Genomic DNA, 27,742 nt, shown 5'->3' with positions numbered 1-27,742 from the left:
TTGTGCAGAAAAAAAGGATGTGTGTATGGTGCAAACACGGATTTGGGGAATAACATTTTGTAGGTCTATCGTACATGAACACAGCACTCATCAAATTTTCTGTGCTGCACTTCCTACACGTTCTTGTTGAAAAATAAAACAGTGAATGTTTATTTTGTTTTCTCGAAACACATACATTCTTTTAAGTTGTTGGTTTTTTTTTTTAAATGTGTCGTATGAGAAGTATCTTCAAGGCTTTGTTTCTGTGTTAGGTGAAATGTGTGGAGGGAGCACAGGGGAGGAAATCTGTAAATCTAGTTGGACTGGGCTAGCAGTTACTTTAGCAGATAAAACAGAATATGCAAATATCTCCTGAGCACTCCAAGGCTGATCTTTCAGACACTGACTGTCTGTATCCCCAGCCAGAAAAGGACGTATGATAATTAGATTTTGAAGGACCATGTGCTGTTGCTACAGAGCTAAATATTAAAATGCAAGAAAGCAGACTACCACATGGCACGATTGATTTTTATGGCAGTTCATGTTAAAATGCTCTCTTTTTATATTGCCTTTTAGGTTACCTAGGGTGAAACAAAATTACAGGCTTGGAGACTCTGGAAAAGCTCAGCATCAGCATTTGAGGTAAAAACGAACATACTGAAGTAATCTTGGGAGTGTCCCTGTTAGCTTTATGGAACTGATCGGAGTAGAAATTTTCATCAAGATCCATTTTGCATTTAAGTTTTCAGTATTGATTTAAAAAAAAAATAGGTCTGGGAAAACTCATACTTTAGATGAATGTATGATGTATTTCTTTATTTTAGAGTTTTGAGAACATTATAGATCTGCTTCGATAAAGTATTTTTGTTTGAAGTTGTAGTTTTATAGAATGGCTACTGTATCTGAAACTCTTTGTCATGAGTGACTGTCCTCATTTTACTTCTGTAGCTAAATGGTTTTTTTATGGAAATCACTCTCTGAATTGCACAATATTTTTTACTTTTATTAAAGAACCTATGCATTAAGGTACTTAGGAAGAAATGGTTGTTGTGGGTTCAAATTGAAATGCTTTGCAGGTATTTGAATGCCGATATAATTTTTTTTATAACACTTAATAGAAGTGAAATGAAAATACATATGCATGGAAAAAGCAGTACAGTGGTACAGAACATAATTTCACTATGTAGGACGTGCTGCTACTCTTTCTCACATGAAGCAGTTATTAACCATAGCAACCTGTTAAATCGGGTTAGGGAAGTACAGTTTACTTGCACATTTAAACTACCATAGATTATCTTTAAAATCATTCTTTTATTGTTTCTAATATTAAACTAAAATAATTCATGTTCAGGATGGACTTTAATATTTCATTTTCTGTCAGCAAGTTACAGTGTATGGTTGACACATTTAAATGTTTATAAGCAACCGAATTGCTACAATTGACTCTGCTATTGTAGTTCTCTTTTCAAACCATTTCTACAGTTCAAAGATTTTGTTTTTGTTTTTAAGAGCCGAAGCTTGCAAATTATGTGATTAATCTACAAGCTGATATCATGATGTCCAAATGCAGTTCGGGAAGCGTAAACACAGAGACTGCGGAAATTAAAACGGTAAGACTACACTTTGTAGTATGGGAGAAACAGGTTTTTGTGTATCACTTCACTGTGTTCTTCTGGTTTACATATAAAGCTTCTTCAGGACCAGAGAGTAAAGTAATTTCCATGTGTGAGGTTATGGACATTTTACTGTCACTCTTTACAAAGACTGATGAAAGTGGCTGCTTTATTTTATCCCTAAACGTTTAGATACAGCAATGGCATAGACAAAAAAGGTGTTTGTCGTGAAATACACACTTTGATATTTCTTATGAAGCTGAATATGATTATAAGTTTATTCAGTTTTTGAAAAGGCTGTGTGTGAGTTTAAATAATTCTTGTGGGTTTTATATTCAAATGTGGTTGTGTTGGTGAAATATGATGGATTAAAAAAAATCAGAAAGAGGGGAGATAGGAAGAGTTGGAAATAGAATTGAATTTATGTATTGTTCCAGATAGGAGATACAAAGTAAGTGGTAAGGAAAGTAAATGTCAGGTCTTAGTCTCAGCAGAATGCTGCGGTTTCAATTATGAGTTCAGCAGAAACAGGAAAAGAGGCTATCTGATTAAAGCTGTGTAGAGGAAAAGTTGATATGTGGTTTGATAACTTAAATGTGCCTGGTTTCACTGGTCCGCACCTTGCCTTGCATCCTAGGTGCCATCCACTTCACGTTTTATCCCTTGTTCTCTGTGTTCAGGAGGTAAAAGAAGAGGAATCTGCATCGCACCAGTTCCACACCACTGCTTAAACAACTCCATGGTTAGGGCTGGTGCACAGGGCCTTATGCACATTCTAAAACATAAAGAGTTTATTCCAGATTCTGACTGCATGTCTGCATTTGTTGTAGGAGAAACATCCCCTTTCTGAACTTTTATTCTGAATGCTTCATGCACTGGTGTCACTATAGATACGCAAGAAAACAGATTTTTGTTTTCCCGTTTTATCTCTGTACTGGTAAATACCCTAAAACCCGTGTGTGTTGTGCTGATACATAGTGATAGAATCCTTTTGCTTTAGAGCCTGTTACAGTGTCCAGCAGCATAACTGTTGGTGTGAACCGTGTCTTGCTGGCTCTGTGGACACAGAATAATTGCAACAGAAAGTGTTTATTAGGCTTTTGCCTCAAATCCAGGTTTGCTCATGGTGGTGTCTGCACATGAGATGAAGGACTTAAGGGGTTGTGTGTTTTTCTGAGCCTGCTGAGTGTCAGGTTGGACTCCATTTCTCTCCGATAGACAGATGTTTAGGAGCAGTCTGCCAGGAATTCCAGCAGTTCACCATGCTGCATTGCTTGTAGAAATGCTTCAGAAGCAGCTCATTCAAATGTAGAGCCTCAACGTAATCTTCATGTAATAAGCTCTTTAATGAAACCCTTCTGAACAGCAGAAAGCAGCCTTTGCTGCTTTGGTACATCGTGGTATGCTATTGGAGACGGAAGTCCTGCTTGTGCTGTTACACTGGTTTTGTATCAGAAAAATAGAATAAATAAATAAATATGTTCAGTTCAAGATGAGCATTCACAATGAATATGGGTGACTGTGCTAGGAAACCCAGGGAACTTGGATCTTACTGGAATGCTTACATTTGAGCTTTGTAAGCACTTATGCATTCTGTTTGCACTTCTTGAAAGGAAGTAAATAAATCCTTGAAAGGATTTATATGGAATATAAATAATTTTTTCCCCTTTTAAGAATATTATAAGACCGTATAGAAAAACTGCTATTAGGTAATGGTTGTAGTGAAGGTCCTTGAAGGACAGCAGGTAAGAGTGTCTTGTGCGGCTGTGTTGTATGTTATAATATAAAAGAGCTTTCTGATTCATCTTGAATAGTATTGTTTGACAGGATTTCCTTACTTCAGACCTTCTGAGCTGAATGATGTTGTTTAGAAACTTTGAATTTTGATTTGGGAGCAGAAATATCAATGCTTCATTTTCAAAATATCCTAGATGTCAGTTGTTGAATAAAGGGGAAAAAAACCTTTTTTCTATGGAAATTAAACTTTTTCACTTGTTTCTGAGGTGTTTGAGTTTTGGGACTTTTTTGTTTCCCCCACATAAAAGCTGGGTGTGTTTATGTGGGTTTTTTAAGGTCTCTAAGAGAGCTGAAGTTAGAGGAGTAATGCTCACAGAATACAGTTTTGTAACGCTTTTGGACTATCACAGGAGAAGTCAAATCCTTTCCAAAAGTGTACTTTTAGAAACACGTTTAGAAACCAGACGAAGTAGGAATCTTCTGTATTGACCTTTGCTTGGGCAAAAACAGTTCTTGCCACTGAATGTTTCTAGTGTAAGTAGAAGTCACTTTGTGCAGCCTTCTGCAGTAGTTGGAATGAAACGTCTTCAGTGACTATTTTACATCTTGTAAGTTAACATTTTATATTTATTTTCTGCTCTGTATTTTTTATTTGTAGTATTTTATGGTTTTCCTTCTCCCCACCCCCATTACCCAAGTAAGAATTTTCTGTGTTAGATCTTTCAGCAAGTTTCCTGTTGCATTTGGACATATAAAGAATATGCTATTCAGACTCTTTAGGTGTTTGTGTAAAAGAATATTCAGGCAGCAAAATTTTATTAAGATTTTTTTGCATAGATTGTGGTTTATTTATTTTAGAGTAAGTGGATTTTTTCTTCCCCACTCCTTAAGACTAACTTTTTTTTTTTTGTCTGATGCTGAGCATGATTTTAAAGGGGAAGTTAGACACTGCTGGGCAAAGATGAAAACCTACAGCATTAGAAATAACTTCTGTATCACAAGGATTATATTGGGTACAAATTTACAAATCAGCGTTGGTGGAGAAAGCAGATAAAATACATTGCACGTGGCAGTAGTGCTTTGTTGTTCAGAGGAGGTATTTGTAATTTTGCATTAGTGTGGTATGAACATATCACATACTGTGCATGTAAATAGTGGTAAAGAATCACTGCAGAATTACTGTAGGCTGGAAGAAACTGCTATGTGTCGCTTGCTCTTCATTTCCAACCTCGTGCCCTTCTGAAATAAAGTTCTTTTTGTGCTAGGAGTTACTTCTAGCTCTGCACTTCACTCTCTGTTCACGTAAATGTGCATTAAATAAAGGACATCAAATTGTGGGTTTTGCTCTTAAAACTGTCGAGATTAATGGCCTTAAAACTGCACCTTTTGGGATTGTTTTAGGAGTACAGATAAGCTTGGGCACTGTGCTGCATTGTCCAGTTTCTGTAGCCTGGGCTAAAGCTGCAGGCAGCAGGACTTGTTCCCTGTGTTTCTCCCTCCAGATTTGGCTTCAGCAAGTTCTTATGATTTGACCTATTAATTTTTAGAGTAATCCAGTGGATAAAAATGGCACATCTCAGCAGGTATCTCTGTTACTCGCACTGGCTGAGCAGGACTCACTCGTTTTTTTCAGCTTCCCTGCCAGACACTTTCCATTGGCTGGGTTTAGTTGACTTCTGTCCACAAACTCTGAACACGTGTACTTAGATCTCAAATGTTTTCAATTTTAAACTTGTTCTTCAAGTAGATACGTTAACCCCTTTTATTTCTAGATGGTCCTGTACTGTTTTTCCTTTATTGAACAACTTTATATTTTTCCTTGCTTTGAAATAGAGACTTGGAATGATACAATTACTTCATTATTCTGGCTTACTCCCATAATAACGTTGAGGTTGATCTTGTCAGATCTTTTATACTTCCAGTACAAATAATTCAAATAAAGGCCAGGACTAGGACACTTTAGCATAGCAGAATTAGGATTGGTGGTTTAGGGAGGAGAACTTTGTTGTTCTACCCGAGTTAGCATACAGCGAAGGGCATTTAAGCTATTGTGTTCTACCTCCTGTGAGCTAACTCTGTTATTTTGCTGGTTAATTGGGCAGTTTATCATAGCAAAATTCTCCTCTTTTTTGTCAGATTTCAGGGTAATAATGGTATGGTTAAGGTGGGCAGGCAATGCTGTTTTGCTTGTGTGTCCTTTTCAAGTTACAAATGTGGGTGTACTTCTTCCTTTGCACTTCAAAGGGTTTTTCTGAGAATGGTTTTTGATCTCGAGGAAATGATTGTACTCTGTCCTCTTTCATGAGGATACACAGACACCAGAATTGTAGTTCAGCGTGTATGTTGTCTCACAGCTTTTCCAGATCAAGCTGGAACCGTGTGTAAGTATGGATCCCCTTGCTTCTTGCAGTGGGGTAGCTAACCTGGTATCACTGTCGTGAGGTGTGCAGCAAAGGAGATACACATATTTGTAAATATTAGATCCTATGCTTGTTTTTCATTAGCAGCCTTCTCAAATAAGGTTGGTTTTCTTCCCTTTATTCCCTACTGGAGATGTCATGTAGCTATTTTATATGTTTCTGAAGTTGTAGTTATGATTTGGAAAAGAAACACAAAATAGGTGGAATAGGAAAGAAAGAGGAGGCACTGCTGATCTAAAGTGATTTACAAAAGTGAAGTGGCTGGGCTTAGATAAGGGGAATCAGCCTTATCTTTTGTTATGCAAAAGATTTGGGTTTTTTACCTGGTCCCTTCCAGCCTTGAGCAGTGATGATAGGACTGTGACCAGGTCTCATTTTAAACAAGGCAAACACTAACTGTTCTTCCACATCAGTTGCCATATTTAAGTAGAGGAGCATACCTGAGATCATTTAAATGAAATATTGTAGTCATGATAAAGACTTCTGTGTTCTTCTGTGTTTTCTCCCTGCTCTCATCCACCTAAGCTGTCAGCTCATACAAAAACTTGACTTACGTTAGCAGTGCCCAGTTTCCAGATGCTTTCTACCAGTGGCTAGGGAGGTTTGCATATCACTGCTGTCCTTGCTGTGTGAGTGATTTAATTTGATCAGTGACACCCTCATTGACAGCAGAACATTTGCTGTACAAACAGATCAGAAGGCCAAGGATTATGATCTTTGCTACGTTCATCTGTGTGGCACCTACTCATTTTCCTGCTGGTTGTCCAGAGCTGTGGAGTCCCAGTAGAGGAAGAGCCATGAAGCCACTTGCTCCAAAGGGGGATTGAACCAAACCATCTTTTATTTGTGCTGCATTTGAGCGCTCTATGAAGTTACCAGTTCAGTTAGACCAGAGCCTGCATGTGCTCGTAGGGATTGTTTGAAATGTATAAAAACAATTTAAAATTCTACAGGAGTCTCTTTGCATTATAACTGAGATGAATAATGATGTGTTACTGATTTTATGATGTGTGTAGACTGTGGTGTTTTCTATTTGCAGCTAAATAAAGCAGTATCATATTTGATCCATTTTATCTGTTTAGATAATCTGAAAGACTCAGCCTGAAACGGTAGCTTAGGTTGCAGGACTGAAAAATAAATGAGAAGATTTGCATGAGTTTGGAGATTCATTCAAAAGCAACTAGAAAAAAAATCAGTATGGTACAATCAGATGGTAAATACAATTTCATCTTGGTACAGAACTAAATGAATATTGTTTTTGATTTAAATTGCACTACTTTATTTGTAATCTCTCAAAGCAGTGGTTTCTCATAACCATGAGTGGTTAATATTTTATTTAAATGCTGTATTATACTTGTCTCTGGTTTTTTTCCCTACTGCACATTTGCAAAATTTCAACAACTTTCCTGTTACATAGAAAAGCAAGGACACGTCTAAGCAATAAGATGATAATTAGCTGGTCCTCATGTATTTCTAATTAATGTTTATATTTGAGAGCATTGTCAGTTTTGTGCATTTCTCCTTTTGAGTTGGATGCTAAAATGAGTGTAGAGCTTCTAAGAATTTTGAGGAAAATGAACTTTTGGAAATACTGTGTCAAATATGATAGCTATCTGATCTGAAGGGGGAAAGTATTTAAAATTGCTTAGATTTTGATGCAGTATGTTCATATTATACTTAAGCAATATTTTTCTGTATCATCAGGTGTTAATCAGCTTCTGTGGGCAAGGCAGAAGTGATGCTTTGGGGTGTTTGGTTTGGTTTTTTTTGTTTTGTTTTGTTTTTCCTTTGATACTTTCTGGCAGGTAGGGAACATTTCTTAAAACCTCCAGTAATGACAACTTCATAGCCTTAGCAGGAAAGTGCTTTCCATTAAGCTGTGAATGGTTGGGTTTTTGTCAATTAGAATATCTTTCTGAAAATTGTTTGTTACCCCGATAAGGCTCCTTTTCTCCGTTAGTCCTTGTCAGAGTCATCAGCAGTTAGTTATAATAACTCTGCCAATTCCTTAAGCAGATAACCTTATCAGACTCTTCTGATTTGAAAATGCTGAGGTTCTTGTGTAGTTCCTGCTCTTTTTCCACTGATTAGAATAAAGTTCCTGTTGCATGTGTGTATGTAAAGCTTTGATGGGTCGTAGGGACTCTTTTTTGGATTGGAAAGAGAAATGGAAAATGTGGTGTTTATGCCTGTGCTCTAGAAGATCAGTCTTTCTTTTTTTCTGAAGTAAAGCTCAACCAGCTTTATTCTAAAAAATTTGTTCTTAAAGATACTTTAAAAGGGATTCTGTCAGAACATAAGTGGGATTTTATTCTGAAATGTGTGAGTGCAAATCCAAATGCCTAGAATAAGCTTTGCCCCATAAATTACTTTTCCTTTTGAATTTCTTTGATACTTTGATACACACTCATCTTGAGGTGCAAAAGTGCCTGTAAACTTAAAATTAACATTTTCAGCTGAAAATTGTATGAGACTTAGCATATACTGGAAGGAAAATCGAGTAATGTCCTTAGAGTAAATTTTCTCTTCTTGCTTTATAGTGTGACTGTATCTAATACTGTTTCTTTTTCTTCTCATAGTAGGCTGTGCTGGAACAAAAATGCAATGAAAGAAACACTGGATGAATGAATGAGAAGCCCTGCTTTGCAATCCCTCAGCATGGCGGGACTGCAGCTCATGACCCCTGCTTCCTCCCCAATGGGTCCATTTTTTGGACTACCATGGCAACAAGAAGCAATTCATGATAACATTTATACGCCAAGAAAATATCAGGTACCCTTGATAATGCTAATGCAGTAATGTCAGAAAAAAGTACAATTATATCCGTTAACTTAAGAAGAAGAGGAACCAGAGCAGCTGGAGAGCGTGCAGCAGTGCACACGGTGTAGGCATAGCTCTCTCGCAGCTCCACCTGTTGGGAGTTAATTGTGGATTTGCTCTTCAGCTTGGCTGTGTTCTACATTGGTAATACCCCCAGTCCCTCTTCTCCCTTTGCTCTAACGAGCAGAACAACTTCTGAGTCTTCTCTTGCTGCTCTCTGCAAAATGCTGTTAGGAGCAAATCCAATAAACGTTACACTGTGCATCTCCATTGTATGTATACAGTAGTGTCTCTTTCCCCTTTCCCTCTCTGACCTTCTGTCTTATACATGTTAAATCTTGATTTTTGGTTCACATACCGGTCAAAGCAGCTCAGTAATGTCAGAAAACGCCATCAGGGCACTCTGCTTTTCCTTTTGTTAAGGAAAGCTGTTTCTGAGTTCTAGAATTTTGGTTCTCTTTGCACTGCAGAGGTGCCCAAAAGCCAGCATTTGGTTGATCTTACTGAAAAGCTTAGGTCACCTTGAGCGAATATACTTGCTAATTTGGCTGAATTGATGTATACAGATACATTTCAAATCTCTGGTTTCTTTCTTCACACAGTGTATCTAGCAACAGAATCATGTGTCAAAAAGATAGAAAGCTACTTAAAATTGCAGCAAATTGTGATACGAAAGGATTTTAGATTTAGAGTATATGAAATACTGTGGCAATACATTGTTTTGAAAGAGAGGAGTCCATTCACTGGCACTGGAAAGATCTCTACTGACTTGTCCGTAGTTTATTTACCACTTGTGTTATTTGTTATAGCTTTGTCAGTGCATAGCTGCCAAGTAAGGACATTATTATTTTTTTACACCTAGGTTGAACTGCTTGAAGCAGCTTTGGATCATAATACAATAGTCTGCTTAAACACTGGCTCAGGGAAGACTTTTATTGCAGTACTACTCACTAAAGAGCTGTCCTATCAGATCAGGGGAGATTTCAACAAAAATGGAAAAAGAACTGTGTTCTTGGTCAACTCAGGTAAGAGGAAAAACATACTTAGAGTTCCTAAACACGCTGCTGATATGTGCATGGAATATTCCTTAATAGAAGTTGTGTGAAAGCAAAGTTGGAAGAAACTTTTGCATAAAGTCTTCAACAGCAGGGATGCTAAACTGATTGAAGAATGTGACACCTTTCATCTTTTGCTTATAATCCATTTAATACGACCTGTTCATGACATCTTCTGTTTCCTGGTTTAAAATTAAGACACAGAATCTGAAGTGCAATTTAGTTACCAGTCTGTTTCCTTACTGTGGTTTCACATGGAGGCAGTTGCTGTGTACACCTAGTTTAACATTAGTCTAAGCTAAGGATCAGCTTATTAAACATGGTGCTAGGTAATCAGACACACATCTTGAAAATTAATGTATGACAAGTGTTTTATGTGATTAAGGTTTTTTAATATTTTTTTTTCTTAAGCAAATCAAGTTGCTCAACAAGTGTCAGCTGTCAGGACACATTCAGATCTCAAAGTGGGAGAGTATTCAAGTTTAGAGATAACTGAATCGTGGACAAAAGAGAAGTGGAGTCAGGAATTCTCTAAGCATCAGGTAAAGTATTAAGTATAAGCTGGAAATAAAAACAGAGCCTAAAGTACGTTAGGCTTGCTCAGAAGCTTGCACTTTTCTTATACTGACGTGTTTCTATTTTTCCTTTCAATCCAGGTTCTGGTTATGACATGTCATGTTGCTTTGACTGTTTTGAGGAATGAGTATTTATCCCTGTCAAATATTAATCTTCTGGTGTTCGATGAGTGCCATCTTGCAATCCAGGATCACCCTTACCGCGAAATTATGAAGGTGGGTTTCCATTGCACAAATGTTTTCATACTTGGTTGAGGAGGAGGAGTAGAATAAGAGGGATGGAGAAGTGAGAACCATTTAAGTCAGCTTTTGCTACCAAGGGGAAGTATCAGTAGAACCATATTTTAGCATGTTCTAGGATTGTGAAAATACTGTAATGAATTAAAACTTAAGTGATATTATGAGATAGAAAAATAATGTGTTTACTGTATTTTACAGTGGGGATTAAAGAAAAATCTGGCATAAACAGAGAAGAGAAGCTAAACTCATGGAATTAGGGGAATTTTGTAAATTCACTGGTAAAATATTTGAGTTTGGAAATGGGATGTACTGATAAGTTATTATTATTGTTAAAATACTGATTTCTAAAGATGTTTGTAGGGCTCTTTTGGGTTATTCTTAGCTGCATGTGGTATTTGGGTTATACAATACACTGTGCCATAGGTGTCTTTCCAGATCTCTCTTCAAGCTTAACCAGAGTGTGAGTCTTTTTTTTTTTTTTAGATGATCCTTTAGTTTTTACGTGGTAAAAATATATATATATTCTGCAAAATGCTGTTTATTTCTTTGTGTTTTTCCACACTGTAAATATTTACCTTTAAAGAGGATAGCTGTTAAACATTATTCAATTTTTAATTTAAGTTCCAGTCAATAGAAAAGAAAATAATTATGCAACGTTTGGTTCATTTTCCAGCACCTGCTATTGAAATCCTACTTTCCAACCACGCATCTAAGTGTGCAGTCTGCCAGCTTGGAGGTAGATTTGCAGGATAACTTTTCTAAGGTATTTCTTTCTCTTTTGCTTCACAGATCTGTGAGGATTATCCATCGTGTCCTCGGATCTTGGGATTAACAGCTTCCATTTTAAATGGGAAATGTGATCCTGCTGAGCTAGAGGAGAAGATCCAGAAACTGGAGAGAATTTTAAAGAGCAATGCTGAAACTGCAACTGATTTGGTGGTCTTAGACAGGTAAGTTGTACAGCTATGGCTGCTAAATTGATGCCTGTGTTTTCACCTTGGATAGAGAAAACAGTACAAATACTTCCTCTGAAACTTTAGGGAAGTTTGCGTGCGTGTGATGGCAGTAATTCTATCTGAGGTGAGGAGGGAATGTTAGAAGAAAATTAGTGTGAAATGATTGATATGTAGCACTTGCCCCAGCTGTACCGTGTTGTATGACCTGAGTTTCAGACAAAGTCAGAGATGGTTATTTCATGTTCTGGAACAGGTGTTTCGTGGGTGTGTTTTTTAAATGCATTTTTTGAGCTTAGGTGAACCATTTGCTTTTAAGAATTTGTCACTTACAGCTCTGTCATTCAAGAACAATAATTAATTAACTTGTTTAAGTGTATACAGAGACATAAATTTACATTATGTGGATGTAATTTGTATGGCATATCAAAATGGTACACTTTGGAAAACCAAACGTGAAGATGATGGTCAAGTAAATTCAATTTGCTTTGCCTTAAATTTTCTGGTATTTGAAATTAACATAGTGACACTAAACTTCTTTTTAGGGAGTATATTAGAAAGAGCAGTAATTTAGAATGAAATTACTTAGTATTTGGGGTGGTGGAGGTTTTTTTATTTTGAGTATTTAAGTCTGTAACTATTAATCATTATTCATTCGTTCTGGGGAAAGAAATGTACTTGAATACACTTCCTGTTGCTGTTGTAATTTGCTGTATAACCTTAACAGGCTGAAATAGCTCTGACTTGCAGAAGCTGTGTTTAACTTGATCTTTGCCCTCAATTAAGATATACTTCTCAGCCATGTGAGATTGTTGTAGACTGTGGACCATATACTGACAAAAGTGGATTGTATGGAAGATTGTTAAAGGAGTTGGATGAAGCGCTAACTTTTCTTAATGACTGCAACATATCTGTACATTCAAAAGAGAGAGATTCTACATTAATTTCTAAGCAGGTAAGGACATTAAGCTATGTGAAAACCTGGAGAACAGAAATCTTACCACTGTTATTCTTTGCCAAAGCAAAGCACTGTTATTCTTTATTCAAAGCAAGCCAGCCCAGAGTATTTGAGCAAAAAGACTTCTTGATTTCTGTGCTCACTAATAGTGCAATATATCTCCTTATAAATGAGTGAGGCTTGAATGTCAACCACTGATTAGAACTTCATCTGGTTTGGGAGTCTTGCATTCAGATTCGCTTGAGGCAGTGAAATAATTCTGCACTCTGATGTTGTGCACTCTTGTTTCTGAAGTCAAGAATTTGACATCTTCGCAGTCTCCCATGACCTTTGAATAATTCAGTAGAGAAGAGGAAATAGTACCTCGGGAAGTATTTGGAAAAACTGTACCCAGCTGTATTAAAAGATGATAAAGTAAGAATTCAGGCAAAAATTCCAGCCATAGATGTACACCTTGCTGGAATGGAAGTTGAACCTCAAGCTTGCCCTTACCTTTCTATGTGTTTGTCCCTATGTTGTTGTGTGAGATGACAGACTAGAGTCCAGAGGGCTTGGTGTATTGAGCAGAGACCTGTCACATGTGGGGCCCTGGGTGCCAGCAGCTTTTTTTCCCCTTCTTGGGCTTTGTGGTTTGGAATTGGCTCCTGAGGTACAACATTCTTAGAAACCCAGCACACTGATGCTGTGCAGAAAAAGATTATTTGGGCCAGTGGGAAGGATGCTACATAAGGCAGCCTATCACAGCTGGTTGCTTTTGTGCTAAACTTAAAATGAAATAGGCTGAAGTATATAAGGACTCCTGGCTGTACTCCCTGAGTAGGGTATAGTTCTCTCTGGTTTTCCTATTCCGCCCACACATACAGACCCCTATTTTTTTTTTCCTTTGAGAGGCTTGACTTGCTATGGTTACCCTAAGGCTGCTGTACAGCTTAGGTACTTTTGAACTTAGGTACTTAGGTACTTTTGAAACCCTGGCAAGTATCAGTAACAAACAAAGTAAAAATGCCTAGTAAAGCATTTATTTTATTAATTCTATGTTTAATATAAAGGATATTTATTTCTGCTTTGTTAATCTAGCTGCCTCAAGACACATTCTCTTTTTTAGCATAATTATCTTAGGTCACCAAAATCACAAAAGCAGACTTGTAAGTAGTTTTCTAGTAGAACAATTGTCATAATCCTTGCAAAAATTGAGGAACATTGATATATATGAGGAACAGGATCCCAGTCTTAAGTGACTAGTTGATGAATGTACTCTTTGAACTGATACTTGAATTCATTTGTTGTAGATACTGTCAGACTGTCGAGCTGTGTTGGTTGTTCTGGGACCCTGGTGTGCAGATAAGGTAGCTGGGATGATGGTGCGGGAGCTGCAGAAGTATATCAAGCACGAACAAGAGGAGCTGCACAGGAAATTTTTATTGTTTACAGACACTTTCCTAAGGAAAATACATGCACTCTGTGAAGAGCACTTCTCGCCTGCCTCACTTGACCTGAAATTTGTAACCCCAAAAGTAATAAAGCTGCTTGAAATCTTGCGCAAATATAAACCATATGAACGGCAGCAGTTTGAAAGTGTTGAGTGGTATAACAATAGGAATCAGGATAATTACGTGTCTTGGAGTGATTCTGAAGATGATGATGAGGATGAAGAAATTGAGGAGAAAGAGAAGCCAGAGACTAATTTCCCATCTCCCTTTACTAATATTTTATGTGGAATTATCTTTGTGGAGAGAAGATACACGGCAGTTGTTCTAAATAGGTAAAGCTTTTTATTTTAAAAATAATTTTGAAAAAGAAGCTGGCAGACTCAGGTGCCAGCACATGAATGTTAATATTATGAGTATGTAGGGATTGTCATATACTTTCTGTCTTAAAGTTGGTTTAAGAGATCGTGCTGGGTCTGCGTAAAGAATAACCAAAAAACCAAGTCAGGCTAGGTATGCATGGGATGGGTGGGAAAAGCAGGAGTCTTTGAAAATTGTACTCAAGGGCTTGTTTTGGACCTGAGTTTATAGTTTGATTTATTTAGAAGGCAAAATGTGAAATACTGTACTTAAAATGTAAAATAGCCATATATTGATATGCCTTCATCAGACTTTAAATTTATATTTGCAATGGGTGCTGGAGACTAACCTGCTGAGTGCAATGCTTCTGGAAACTTTACCATTGCCGTAGTGAATCACATTATTATATGATCCAAGTCCGCAGAAAATCAAATTTACCCTTGCACAAATATCTCTTTAAGATTTACCAGTGCTACTTGAACAGTTGGTGTTTATAAAAGGCCTGTTCAGCCAGACACTAAGCACTTTCTTACAGTTTCCACCAAGGAAAATATGAACCCTGGAATATTTGCCAAGATACACTTAGCAGTACTCCAGTTTCTTATCAGTTTCTGTTCCTGAATGTGATCCGTGTTAGTGATACAGAACACTTAGTTGTTAAATGCTGTTTTCCACAAACCATGAGTGACATCTGATTTATTCGCCTATCTTGATTTGGGGTCTTTTTGGGTATTTTTTGATAGTGTGCTAAGTGTCCTGTGCAGTTTGTTCATTGCATTCTGGATACCTCTGAATCTGACCCTTCCACTGTTACCATTTTTGCCCAGATCAGTAGTCATAATGGAATCTTTGATCTGCACACTTGCCTGTGTGTTTTTATGAACTTTGTATTTTTTTCTTCTCCTTTAATTATGTTTACATAAATATGCCATTCAGTGAAATGAACATACTCTGTTAATAACTCCTGAAGAAATCACATTAACAGATTCTGATAAATTTTAGCTGAGCCGAAGTGAGTATTTCATTATCCCACAGGGAGAGAACAGAATTAGGATTTTTTTTTTCTTCTCTAAGTTAAGAGTGTGATTTTAAAATGTACTCTTTTTCCACTGTACATACTTGTAGGCTGATTTATGCACTCTACTGTATCCTAACTGCTGTTGAACCTGACAGAATATGGTGTGTAGATCAAATAGGTAACCAAATTCTGCCATTTTTAAGCTTTAGGCACCTTTATTGGTAGCAAAATAGAAAAACTATATGTAACTTTTTACTCCCTTCTGAAAGCTGGCTAGCAGAGTCTCGAAACACTTTTACCTCATGTCATCCACCTGGTCTCAAAATACCTGGATCATTTAACAGAACTAAGTTAAAGCAGAAATGTCATTTTTCTTAAAATATATTTGATTGTGGTAATGTTTAGAGACCAGAATGCCATTTTATGAAGTCCATAGTTCATGTTGGCTGAGGAAGGGCAGAATTCATGGCATGTGTTGTACTTTCTGGGAGAAATGGGTAGGAATTTTCTGACGCAGTAATTAGATCTGATTTCTTTATAAGCTCCTTTTCAGAAGAGAAAATGTTTTCTGAAGCCCAGTTTCCTTCCATTCTCATTGCGGTGCCTCTCAGCTGCCTTAGAGAGGGGTCTGAAAGCAGCAGTTTTTGTGTCTATTTGAAAAGCACCACCTGTTACCTACCACTAATAATGCTTTTTTATCCACAAGGTTGAAGTCTTGAATGTTTCTTAAGACCTGAGCAAAATGTTTGTTCAGATGTTTTTAATTGTCCATTTCTGTAATGCTTGGTAGGGTGCTCAAACTGAAGCTGTGTGACTTGACAGAAACATCATGTGGAAAAAGAAATATTTTAAAAAATAGGGGTTTTATGTAGTTATGAACCCATACTTTCTAAGTACGCCTGTCCCAAGAGCCTAGACTGCGCACAGAAACATGGATCTGTTTAGCCTTGAACTAAGAAATCACATTCATTGTAGTACAGGAGGATCCTCCTGTGTTTCCATTAGGATACCAAGCTATTTGCCACGTTACCATTCTCTTGCTTATAATCTCTGTCCATTCCAGTCCTGACAGACTGCAAAAGATGGAAGTCTCCGATGTGTTTTATGTTTCCCTAAATCTTGTTTAAAACATTGACCAGGGAAAGGGAAGAGACTTCAAAGGGCAGGGAGAACTTTTGCATTTTCCATCTGGTTTGGCAGCAGCTCACAGTTCATCCCTGTAGCTGGGGACTGGCACAGCAGAAGTGCCAGAGATGTAATTGGGAAAGGTTTGAATTATTTTGGAGGTACACAGAGCCAGGCTGTCCCTGGGATATGAGGAGCACTTGGTAATGCACGCGGTGGGTGTGTTAGGAGCAGAGTGGTACTGGGATGGCCATAGTGACACTTGCAAGGGATGTGAATTATTTTTTTGATATGATCCCTTGATTTTTATTGGCTCTGCTGCCCCAAAACTTGCTATGGTTGAGAAATCCCAGGTTCTGTCCATGGTGAAAACAGATCAACTAAGCATGCTCTTGCGTAATTGGATTGATTGCATAATGTAATTATGCTCTTAAATCATAAATTCCTAGTTCTAGATTCAGTGCATTATTTATATGAACAATCTTCTACCTTGGCTATGAAGTCAAAACACTGCAGAAACCAGTGTTTCTGCTTCTGTAACCTACAGGACATCGGGGAATAAACTGAGAGCATCCTCACCTCCCTGTTCAGTGTTCCTTTTAAAGAACTGGATTAAATCCTCCAGCTGTAGATACACTTAGTTTAATTTCAGAAGTAGTAAACATCTCACTGGGTAGGCTGAGCATCACTCTTTCAAAAAACAGGTCAGCATTTTGTCATTAGTATACCTGAACAAAATACAGTTTTTAATATTAAGGAGAATAAACCTATGTTTTAACCTAAAAATTATCACCTTATAATGAGGAAACACTTTATGAGGAAGCACTTACAGGTCTTTCTGCTAAAATCAGTCATAATTTACAGAAAATAAGATGAACTACTGTAGTTGTGAGTAGGGTCCCTTAACAACAGGGAGCCTTAGAGAAATAGATTGGTTTAAAAATACCTGGTTTTACCATGATAGGTCTGAAATGCGTGTGATGCATGCATGCTTATGTAGTATAGGCATGCAGTCTGTCTTTCGTTATCTTTACAGAGATTTTCACTAGAAAACCAGTGGTTTTAGTCAGTTCATGTGTTAGCATGGCTTAATTGTCATGCTTCCATTTTTTCTTTTAATGTAGGTCTTGCAAACAAAAGATTGTCTTCAATTTTCTGGGTTGTGTGACTTCTAAAAACACGTGTAATATTTTTAGGTTGATAAAAGAAGCTGGCAAGCAAGATCCAGAACTGGCTTACATCAGTAGCAATTTTATAACTGGACATGGCATTGGCAAGAACCAGCCTCGGAACAAGCAGATGGAAGTAGAATTCAGAAAACAGGAAGAGGTAGCTTCCAGAAAAATAATGGAAACTAACAGGACCTTCAGAACCTTTTGTTTTATCTTTTTGTGTGGCTGTGTGTGAGTCTTTAAAAACAAAACAAAGCAACAGGCAGAGTCATTGGAAGGTCAGGGAATACCCTTGGTTTAACAGATATGCATAATCACTGGAGATACACACGTTCTTCATTAACAAAAATGGCATGTTTAGAGACATTGCTATGTCACATTACATGAAATTAAAGCTTCATGTAAAATCATGTTTAGATCTAGTCACATCATCAGCCGTCTACTTTTTCTCCATTGGATTACATTAGTACAGTAATACTATAAAGAAAATCAAGGTTCCTGACGTTTTCAGCAGTTAAGCTGGTTTTGATATTTATCTTTGCCAAAAGTGAATTTGGTAAATCATTAAACGATACAAATAGAAAACCCCATGAATTTGACCTCACTTAAAGCACGCATGATATTTTCAAATCAAATGCAGTGATCCCTCACCTCCAGCTGGGTTGCCCCCCACCAGACACACATGCACTCCAAAGCTTTCCTTATTATTGCGTAGTTATGAGTATAAATATTAGAAATACCAGCTCTAGAATGTGCTCTCCCTCTGCCCCGAGCATGTTTCAACCTTGGAAGTGGTTGGAAAAGATGCTGTCCTGAAAGCAGCATGTTTTTTTAGACTATAGTTGAAAAATTGTAAATAAATAGGTGTGATCCTCTCCTTTGCTACTGGCTGTGGTAGCTTCTTGGATTCATGTAATTCCCCATACCACGTTTGATTCCTAGAAATCTGCCTGTTCTGATAAACAGTCTTACTGTGTTTCTGAAAAGATTTTTTTGTTTGTAATAGCTTTATGTCTGCATATTTATACAAGTTTTTGGAATGTCTGGTCCACTCTCCTTGTTTTTATTGGCTTTTGATGATCTGATGATGGAAACAGGTCTCAGACTGATCTCTCCAATTTGTCTTCATTACCTTTGCAGGTTCTTAGAAAATTTCGAGCACATGAGACCAATCTACTTATTGCTACTAGTATTGTAGAAGAGGGTGTTGACATACCAAAATGCAACTTGGTGGTGCGTTTTGATCTGCCCACAGAATACCGTTCCTACGTGCAGTCCAAAGGCAGAGCTCGAGCACCCATCTCCAATTACATCATGTTAGCAGATACAGACAAAATCAAAAGCTTTGAAGAAGATCTGAAGACATACAAAGCAATCGAGAAGGTACGACATCAAAGGAACGTGCCTGGTTTTGTTAAATTTATCATAGTATTTTTTAAGGGAAAAATCTCTCATCACGTTCTCTTCCTGAAATTTTAAGATCCTTCGAAACAAATGCTCAAAATCTGTTGATGCCAATGAAACCGAAACTGAACCCATTGTTGACGACGATGATGTGTTTCCACCCTATGTGTTGAGGCCAGATGAGAACAGTCCGAGAGTTACTATTAACACTGCTATTGGACATATTAATAGGTAAGAAGCAAATTCCTTTTTTTACATCTTTGAATAAAAACTTTCTTTGTCTTGCAACATGGAAACATGGACTGGGGCATTGTGCACATTTCTTCATAGGAATCTTGACAGGATTTTCTCATTTGAAGGAATGATTTGCTTTTTTTTCTCTTTATCCCACAGAGGTTCTAGCTCTGATAATAAATTCAGTGGTAGTGATCCCAGTTTAAATACAAGCTGCTCTGAAAGCATTCTGTTTCAAAATGAGTGGTAAGATTTCTTTTTGACAAACCAGCTCTTGACAACGTAGCTTTAAAAAAAAAAAAGCAGCTTGTTAAAACTGCAGTAAAAACTTCCAGTTCTAATATTCACGTTTGTAATAGCAACAGCACAACAGTAAATTCAGGAGATTAAACAAAGGCAAATGCTAACTCTGGTACCTGCGATGGAATAGTCTTGTGCATTTACAACCTTGGGACCAACTTACTACAGACCTGCTGTGTAGTAAAGCACTTGGAGGTCTTCTGCTCAGCCGTCAGTTGAATATGAGTCAGTGTACCCTTTCAGTGCTCAGTATGGCCTGAAATAATCTTCTCTAATATTTACATGAGTAAAGCAAGACTCCATTGAAATGTGTGGAGGTTTCAATTTGCAGGTTTTGATGATTTGTAAAATGTTTTGTCCATTTAGGTACTGCGCTAGATTACCAAGTGATCCGTTCACGCACCTAGCTCCCAAGTGTAAAACCCGAGAACTACCTGATCATACATTTTACTCTACTCTCTACCTGCCAATCAACTCGCCTCTTCGAGCATCGATTATTGTAAGTATCTGGGGAAGGTAAAGCAGGGAAATAAGTGATTATGTTGGTATAGATGCGTCTGTGCCATTTCTAGAATTGGTTTCATTGTTTTTCATGAAAATAGGTGATTTTTCTTTTCCTGTGTTGTGCTCTGTAACTGTATTTCGATACCTGTTTGTATTCGCTGTAGTATGTTTTCTGGCAATTGCTGTTTATTCCAGAGGCAAAAATATTCAGGTATTCTTACCAGTGTCTTGGTTTTTCACACATTTATGTATTAGTTGTAGGAAAATGTCCTTTATTGGTTTTGATCAACAGTACATTGAGTTCAGAAACTTTGGGAAAAAAAAAAAAGCCTGAATATCTTCAGAAAGCTATCGTCAGTGTAATTTTACTTAATACATTTGTGTTAAATTAAACTAATTGTAAAATGTATGATTGTTAATGTGCTAATCAACCAAAGTCTTTAAGAATTATTTAAATGTTTCATAGGGTCCTCCAATGAGTTGTGCAAGACTGGCTGAGAGAGTTGTAGCTCTTATTTGCTGTGAAAAACTGCACAAAATTGGTAAGGACTGGAAAAGCAACACCTCTTTGGTAATGAGTATTTTACAATTGAGAAACTGGACATGGTACAGATGTTACACATTTCTGCTGTAGCCATCTATTGTAGCTTCCTTTCTCTTGCCTTGTTTTGTGATATGATTGTGTACTTACTAATACACCTTACACCTGGTAAGCTGAAGGTAAATTTTTCAGGGAAATATTGTTACTTAATATGTTTTTTTCTTAAACAGCAAATGCAATGTTAATAGAAGGCACACAAATTTTGGCATTGAATATACTTAATACAGGGGAGAAGGGTCTTGTTCTCTAGAAGCTTTTGATTATGAGTCAGGGGCTACATCCTGCAGCCAAAAAAGCACGTGTTTTTTTAAAGTGAATTTTAACAAATTAGAATTTAAAATGGGCAGCCCTAAATTTATTGTACTCTCTACTGTATCATAAGTAACATTCCAAAAATAGGACATTGCAGGAGTATTTCAACTCTCCTGTCTCTTATAAGGTATAATGGAGCATATTCTTTGTTGTGGAGTGTTAGGGGTGCTTTGATGAAGTACAGAAGTATTTATGTATCTTTTAAGCAAAAAACGTTTGTAGGTCTGGGGTTTGTATTTTTTTTTTCTCCTGTCTGATTTAAAACATTTGATCACTGAATTCATACCAATAAATGTATCCAAGAATAACACCCTGATGGCTCAGCTCAGTGTTGAGAGTGCACATTCAACAGTAGTAATTCCCCTTCTAGAATGATACAGGAATGTAACTGTTCTCTTTCTTGGCATAGCTCCCACGTGAGTGATTTTTAAATTAGTATTTCAGTCACTGGTGGTTTTTTATGGTGAAAAGAAGAGTCTCTTTTTCTTTGATATTTTCATCATAGAATTTTTTTTAGATTAAAATTTCAGCGATTTTTACTATAAATAAGTATTTTGACAAAAATTCAATGTCACTCCCCAAAGTTACACTTTTGAAGCCTTGCAGTACTAAGTATAGTCTAAGAACTTAGGTGAGGTGTTGCCATGAGCAATCACATCTACTGCGTAGCATCTGAAGAAGACAAGGTTTTATGTGCATGACGCTACTTCTTTGTCCTCTTATAATATTCAGGTGAACTGGATGATCATTTGATGCCAGTTGGTAAAGAAACGGTTAAATATGAGGAGGAGCTGGATTTACACGATGAGGAAGAAACCAGTGTTCCAGGAAGGCCAGGCTCTACAAAACGAAGACAGTGCTATCCTAAAGCTGTTAGTATCACTCACTGCAAACGCTTCGTGTACTGATAAGAAGATGAAATTGCCAACTCTTCACTGATACATCTTGCATTTCTAGTGGAAATACCTTGCAATTTTAACTGCATGGAAACTTGCACCTTTACCTGAATATGCTCAGGAAACGTGCCTGTAGTTCAAAGAATGTAGTTTCTCTAAAGCTTCTTGACTGTATTTGCCCAGTATAATACTAATAATCAGGAAAAATTGTCCTGCACTAATAAGCTGTAAAAACTTTGAGTTCTGTGGTAAATATACTAGAGCAAAGGAAGAATTACTGGCTTTCTAGACAAATACTTGAAGATTGAAGGAAATGCCCAAGGGGTCAAAGTTATCTGCCAGATGCTAAACACAGACAGTTTTGCTTGTTTGTTTTTTGTTTTGTGCTTGGTTTAGTTTGTTGACTTTACCGATCAAATACAGAATTCCATAATTTTTGGTTTAAATCTTACAATACCAAATAAATATACTTTTTAATTTTTTTTACTTTAAAAATAGTTCTAAATATTGTACTTAATATGCTAAAAGTGTAATGTAAGATACTCATTACAGCTCTGCGTTCATAAGTGACTTATCCACAGATCTGTCACAACAGGTTTCAGCCACATCAGTTTGTAGAATTAAATGGGATTTATAGGGGAATGCCAAATACTTCAAAAAGAAGAGAAAATGGAGATAAGAAACTTCACAAAGAGTCTTTGCACAGTGTTTCTTGGTGCTTCTTGTTACGAGCGCCTTTCTCAGTCCTCTTACCTCACTAGTGATTTTTGGAATAGGGGTGACTCATAAAACGCATGATTATGGTATCTCTCATTCAGAGGAGTTGATTTGTCAAGTGATGCATCATTTTTTCTTGGTTGTTTTTTTAATACAGAATCCAAGAATACTTTCCCTTGCTTTTGTCCCAACTTTACACATCTGGAAAAGAGGCTTTGGCAACTGTTTAAGGTCTACAAGATCCTCTTGGGCTTAATATAGTTATTAAACTTATGAGTAATTTTCCATTGAGCCAAGGCCATCGTTTTGCTACAGCGTAACTTTAAAATCCAGGACTACATGTAGTGCAATTTAGGTTTAGATAAACAGGAGGAGCATTTGTGAGACCTATAAAGTAATGAACTCCTACCAAACATAAAACACAGTTTCCTAAGGTCTATGACAAATACAAGCAGCAGAGTTTCAAAATGCTTGTAGCTGTTGTGAGTATTCACATCTGTGAGCTAGAATTGCTATTAGAAAACTTCTGTAGTGCCTGGGTAAAGGGGCAGTGTAGCAAATCTTGTGTTTGTACCAAGTGTATAAAAAACATTTTTGATAGTTTTCAACAGTTCTGTTGAGGAAAAGGTTCATTGTTAATGAAGCTGTAAGTTCAGCCAAGCCAATCCAAGAAGCTGGATTTCTGGGGTGCAGGGATTTTCCTGTGCATGCACGTTTTTTGTTTTCGTTTTTTCTTCTACTGTTAAGGTTCAAAGACCTTGGGTGTAAAGTGCGCTCTAGAGTTACTGGCTAAATATGGAAACTGGCGTCAAAACTGCAGTGATATTTATGGTGAAGCATTTATGGTATTTATGGTCTGTGTTCTACAGTTTGATTTGCATTTCTGCCACAGGGTAGATACAGAGACAATTTAGAGAGGTAATGGAAGGTGCCTCTTGGCAAATAGGAAGATGTGTTCCCAATAAACATGTGAAGGCTTGTTTAAAGAATAGTCCTTAGGTGAATTTTGCTGATTTTTACCATGTTAATGTTTTCTTTTTTTTTATTTATAATTTTTAGATTCCAGAATGTTTGAGGGATAGTTACCCCAAACCTGACCAGCCCTGTTACTTGTATGTAATAGGGATGGTGTTAACGACTCCTCTACCTGATGAGCTCAACTTCAGGAGACGAAAGCTATATCCTCCTGAGGATACAACAAGATGTTTTGGCATATTGACAGCCAAACCTATACCTCAGGTAATGCACCTAGCACCTCTTCTTCTTGTACTTGCCTTGCAACCTGTCATTTTCCGTTTATTCCCCACCCCCAGATTGAAGAGTTGGAAATGACCATAAGTGCTGCTTGTATCAAGTAACCTCCAGAAAATAAGCAATCATACCCATCCAGTCCAGTCACCACCTCATTTTCTGTCCTTAGTGATAGAACCATCTGTTATATTTTTTTCCAAACTGTTGTTTTGCAGCTTTATTTTTTACTATTTTGCAGTGGCAAATTCAAAATGTTCCTCCTTTTTTTGTATAAGGTACAATAAGAGTGATGGCCTGTGGCACTGCCTTATCTATAGAAAAGCTGTAGTGACAAGGCATTTCAGTGTCTGCAGCAGAAGTAGGCCATGTTAATTGAAATTGGCACCTCTTGCTTAGGGAAATTTTGAATAGAAAGACATTTTCTGGGAATGAGACTCAGCTGAGGAAGATTTTGTTTCATTTTATTTTCTGTTGTCCACAGAAGGTGGCATTTCTGGCAGTTTGCTTGTTTATATGTTTCTTCCTCCATAATGAAAAAGATGTCAAATTTTACTTGATCTTATATAAAGACAAGAGCTGTAAAACACAAGAGCTATTAAATATCATTCGTTAGGCCTTCAAAATCCTGTATGTAATTGAAGGTCATAAAAGGTCAAAACTCTGCTCCAGTTCGATGCAGTTTGCTGTGGGATCAGACAAGTGCTACCTCAGTATCTGTAGTAAACAAGCGGTACTCTGTAGAGGAATCCTACTCTGGATTTTCTCTCTTGATTTCTTTTGTTGTTTTTCTTTTTTTCTAACTTAGATTCCTCACTTTCCTGTGTATACTCGTTCTGGAGAGGTTACAATATCTATTGAACTTAAGAAATCTGGTTTTACTCTGTCTCTGCAAATGCTTGAGCTGATAACGCGACTCCACCAGTACATTTTTTCACATATTCTTCGTCTCGAGAAACCTGCACTAGAGTTCAAACCCACAGAAGCTGATTCAGCCTATTGTGTTCTACCTCTTAATGTTGGTAAGAGCAGAGCTCTTGTTTTTTAAATACTCACTTTAAATACACATTTAGCAGTACATTTGTTAATGTTTGTGTTACATTTCAAGTGTTAGCTGTAGAAATAATACCATTTGTGGTAGTTATTTTTATTACTTCTTCACAATTCCAAATTAGCTTTAACTTGGTGATTGAGTTGACTTAGAGGAGGTTTCAGCTCCCATAAGGCTCTAAAATCGTGTATGTCTCCTTTTAATTTTTTTTTTTTTTGAATTATGAAATGTATGTATAGAAAAAAAAGTTGTAATTTACAACTTCCCAGGAAAGCCCAGCGTGGAAAATCTCCCTTGAATAACCAAGTTATGCGTTTTCCTTTTTTAAGTTGATGACTCCAGCACTTTGGACATTGACTTTAAGTTTATGGAAGACATAGAGAAATCTGAGGCGCGTACAGGCATTCCCAGTACACAATATACAAAAGAAATGCCTTTTATTTTCAAGTTAGAAGATTACCAGGATGCGGTTATCATTCCACGGTGAGTACTGGATACATACGTTAGGTTTGTACCTATTGTATTTATACAAACACTTTTAATAAGAACATGTTAGTATCTGCAGCAGAATTGCTTGTAAGAAATGCGTGCTGTTAATCTGAAGGTACAGTGACATCTCAAATAATTTAAAGTTATTTTGTAGTTAATAGCTAATCTTATATAGTATGATTTAAATGTTTAGACCTCCCAAGACTCATTACCTTTTTATTAGGAATGGTAGAGTTCACACCAAAACTGATGTGGTGTTCTGATTAAACATGGTGACTTCAAGAACTGGCCTACTGAAACCAATTCTAATTTGGAAGATTGAGTGAGAACTGTGTTCTCTGGTTACTGCTTATTGGCACCACAGGCCTGCTAAAGGAGATATGCTATTTGTAGATGGAAAAATTAACAAATGAAAAAGACCAATTAAAAGAATCTTTCTACTGAGTGGTATTTAGAGGAAAAATTTATCATTTTATGTAGTGGATGTGCAAAGGTTCTCCAGAATTGGTAGTTTTTGTGGAGACTTTTTGTGGAGACTAATTATTCCCTATGTTATCTTTTTTCAGGTATCGAAATTTTGATCAGCCACATCGATTCTATGTAGCTGATGTATACACTGATCTTACTCCACTCAGTAAATTCCCTTCCCCTGAATATGAAACTTTTGCTGAATATTATAAAACAAAATATAATCTTGACCTGACCAATCTCAACCAGCCGCTGCTGGATGTGGACCACACATCTTCAAGGTAACAACAGTCATAGTTGTGTCTAATGTTTGTAGTTTGGCAATAAAGTGCCTTTTGTTTGATTTGAATTAGGGATAAAGCTGAGGGCCTGTGACCTCCAAAATAATGATATTTTTCTTGAGGAGTATTTAACATACATTATAACAACTATATCTTAAGTCCATTTTTTTTCCAGAGATAACTGTGCTGTCACTTCATAAAGCATTACAGCTTTATACTAAATTAGCACTTTAGAAAGTTTAGGCTAGTAAGTTCTTTTCGTTAAGCATGTACTTACATTAAAGTATTTTCACATGTTTTTTAGACTTAATCTTTTGACTCCTCGCCATTTGAATCAGAAGGGGAAAGCACTTCCACTGAGCAGTGCTGAGAAGAGGAAAGCAAAGTGGGAAAGTTTGCAGAATAAGCAGGTAAAAGAGAAGTATCTAATTCAAGTCGCCTATCTCATGAGAGTGCTCTGACGACTGCCTTTACAGGTAAAATGATTTTCTTTCCCCTTTCCGCTCCCCAGATACTGGTTCCAGAGCTCTGTGCGATACATCCTATTCCAGCATCACTGTGGAGAAAAGCAGTTTGCCTCCCCAGCATACTTTATCGCCTGCACTGCCTTTTGACAGCAGAGGAACTAAGAGCTCAGACAGCCACTGATGCTGGTGTAGGGGTTAAATCACTTCCTGCAGATTTCAGGCATGTATTTTTTTCACTATGATATCTGACTTCATTGGAAAACAAAGCGAAGACCATTACTGCCATGAACTTAAAACTGAATCCCTTTGTTTAACTCATGTCAGTTTTCAGTGAAACGTAGTCTAAAAAGACTTGATTGTGAATGGTGAAGTTAGTAGAACATGGCTTTTTTTAAAACATGTATGTGCATATAGTTTTCCTGTCTTGTGATACTTACTTTTTTAACAAAATCAGCATGTATCTTTACAGATATCCTAACTTGGACTTCGGATGGAAAAAGTCTATTGACAGCAAATCCTTCATCTCTATTCCTAACTCCTCTTTAGTAGAGAATGAAAATTACTGTAAGCACAGCACAATTGTAGTCCCTGAAAATGCTGCACATCAAGGTGCTAACAGAACCTCTTCTGCAGAAAACCATGACCAAATGTCTGTGAGTTACAGAACATTGCTCAATGAGTCACCCAGTAAACTCCAAATTGATGTCTCGGCAGAACTTGCAGCAATTAATGGTGTTTCTTACAATAAAAACCTTGCCAATGGCAATTGTGATTTAGTTAACAGAGACTTTTGCCAAGGAAATCAGCTGAATTACTGCAGGCAGGAAATACCTGTACAACCAACTACCTCATATCCCATTCAGAATTTACACAGCAGTGAGAACCAGCCCAAGCCCAGCAATGAATGTACTCTACTGAGTAATAAATACCTTGATGGAAATGCTAACAGATCTACCTCAGATGGATGCCCCAAAATGGCAGTGACCACCAGTACTTCAAAAGCTATTAATATTTCAAAAGACAGAGCAGATACTGAAAAGAACCCTTCCAGTGGGTACTCCTCAAAAACTCTCGGTCCTAACCCTGGTCTCATTCTTCAAGCTTTGACTCTTTCAAATGCTAGCGATGGATTTAATCTGGAGCGGCTAGAAATGCTTGGTGATTCGTTTTTAAAGCATGCCATCACTACATACTTGTTTTGCACTTACCCTGATGCTCATGAGGGACGGCTGTCATATATGAGAAGCAAAAAAGTAAGTAGTAACAATTCAGTGATATTACATAAAAGGCATGCTGTAACAAGCCAGAGATATATATA

At 37.1% G+C, this 27,742-nt stretch overlaps 1 protein-coding gene across 1 annotated transcript; it reads left to right on the top strand.

The window, feature by feature from the left end:
* Positions 1-553: 553 nt before the first annotated feature.
* DICER1 (dicer 1, ribonuclease type III) lies at positions 554-27,684 on the top strand (the record flags this gene model as incomplete). Its single annotated transcript, XM_010191705.1, has 22 exons — positions 554-621; positions 1,489-1,589; positions 8,329-8,521; positions 9,432-9,594; positions 10,036-10,166; positions 10,281-10,415; positions 11,229-11,389; positions 12,179-12,347; positions 13,640-14,112; positions 17,477-17,609; positions 18,593-18,835; positions 18,933-19,087; positions 19,757-19,889; positions 20,361-20,436; positions 21,540-21,679; positions 23,480-23,659; positions 24,477-24,690; positions 25,049-25,202; positions 25,775-25,957; positions 26,262-26,367; positions 26,469-26,644; positions 26,894-27,684. Coding segments are annotated over exons 3-22 (4,060 nt in total), but the record flags the coding sequence as incomplete, so codon positions are not given.
* Between the last annotated feature and the right edge of the window lie 58 nt (positions 27,685-27,742).

Source organism: Mesitornis unicolor, unplaced genomic scaffold (assembly GCF_000695765.1).
Source record: "Mesitornis unicolor isolate BGI_N332 unplaced genomic scaffold, ASM69576v1 scaffold2919, whole genome shotgun sequence".
Lineage (NCBI taxonomy): Eukaryota > Metazoa > Chordata > Aves > Mesitornithiformes > Mesitornithidae > Mesitornis > Mesitornis unicolor.
This window is presented reverse-complemented; position numbering and strand designations above follow the sequence as displayed.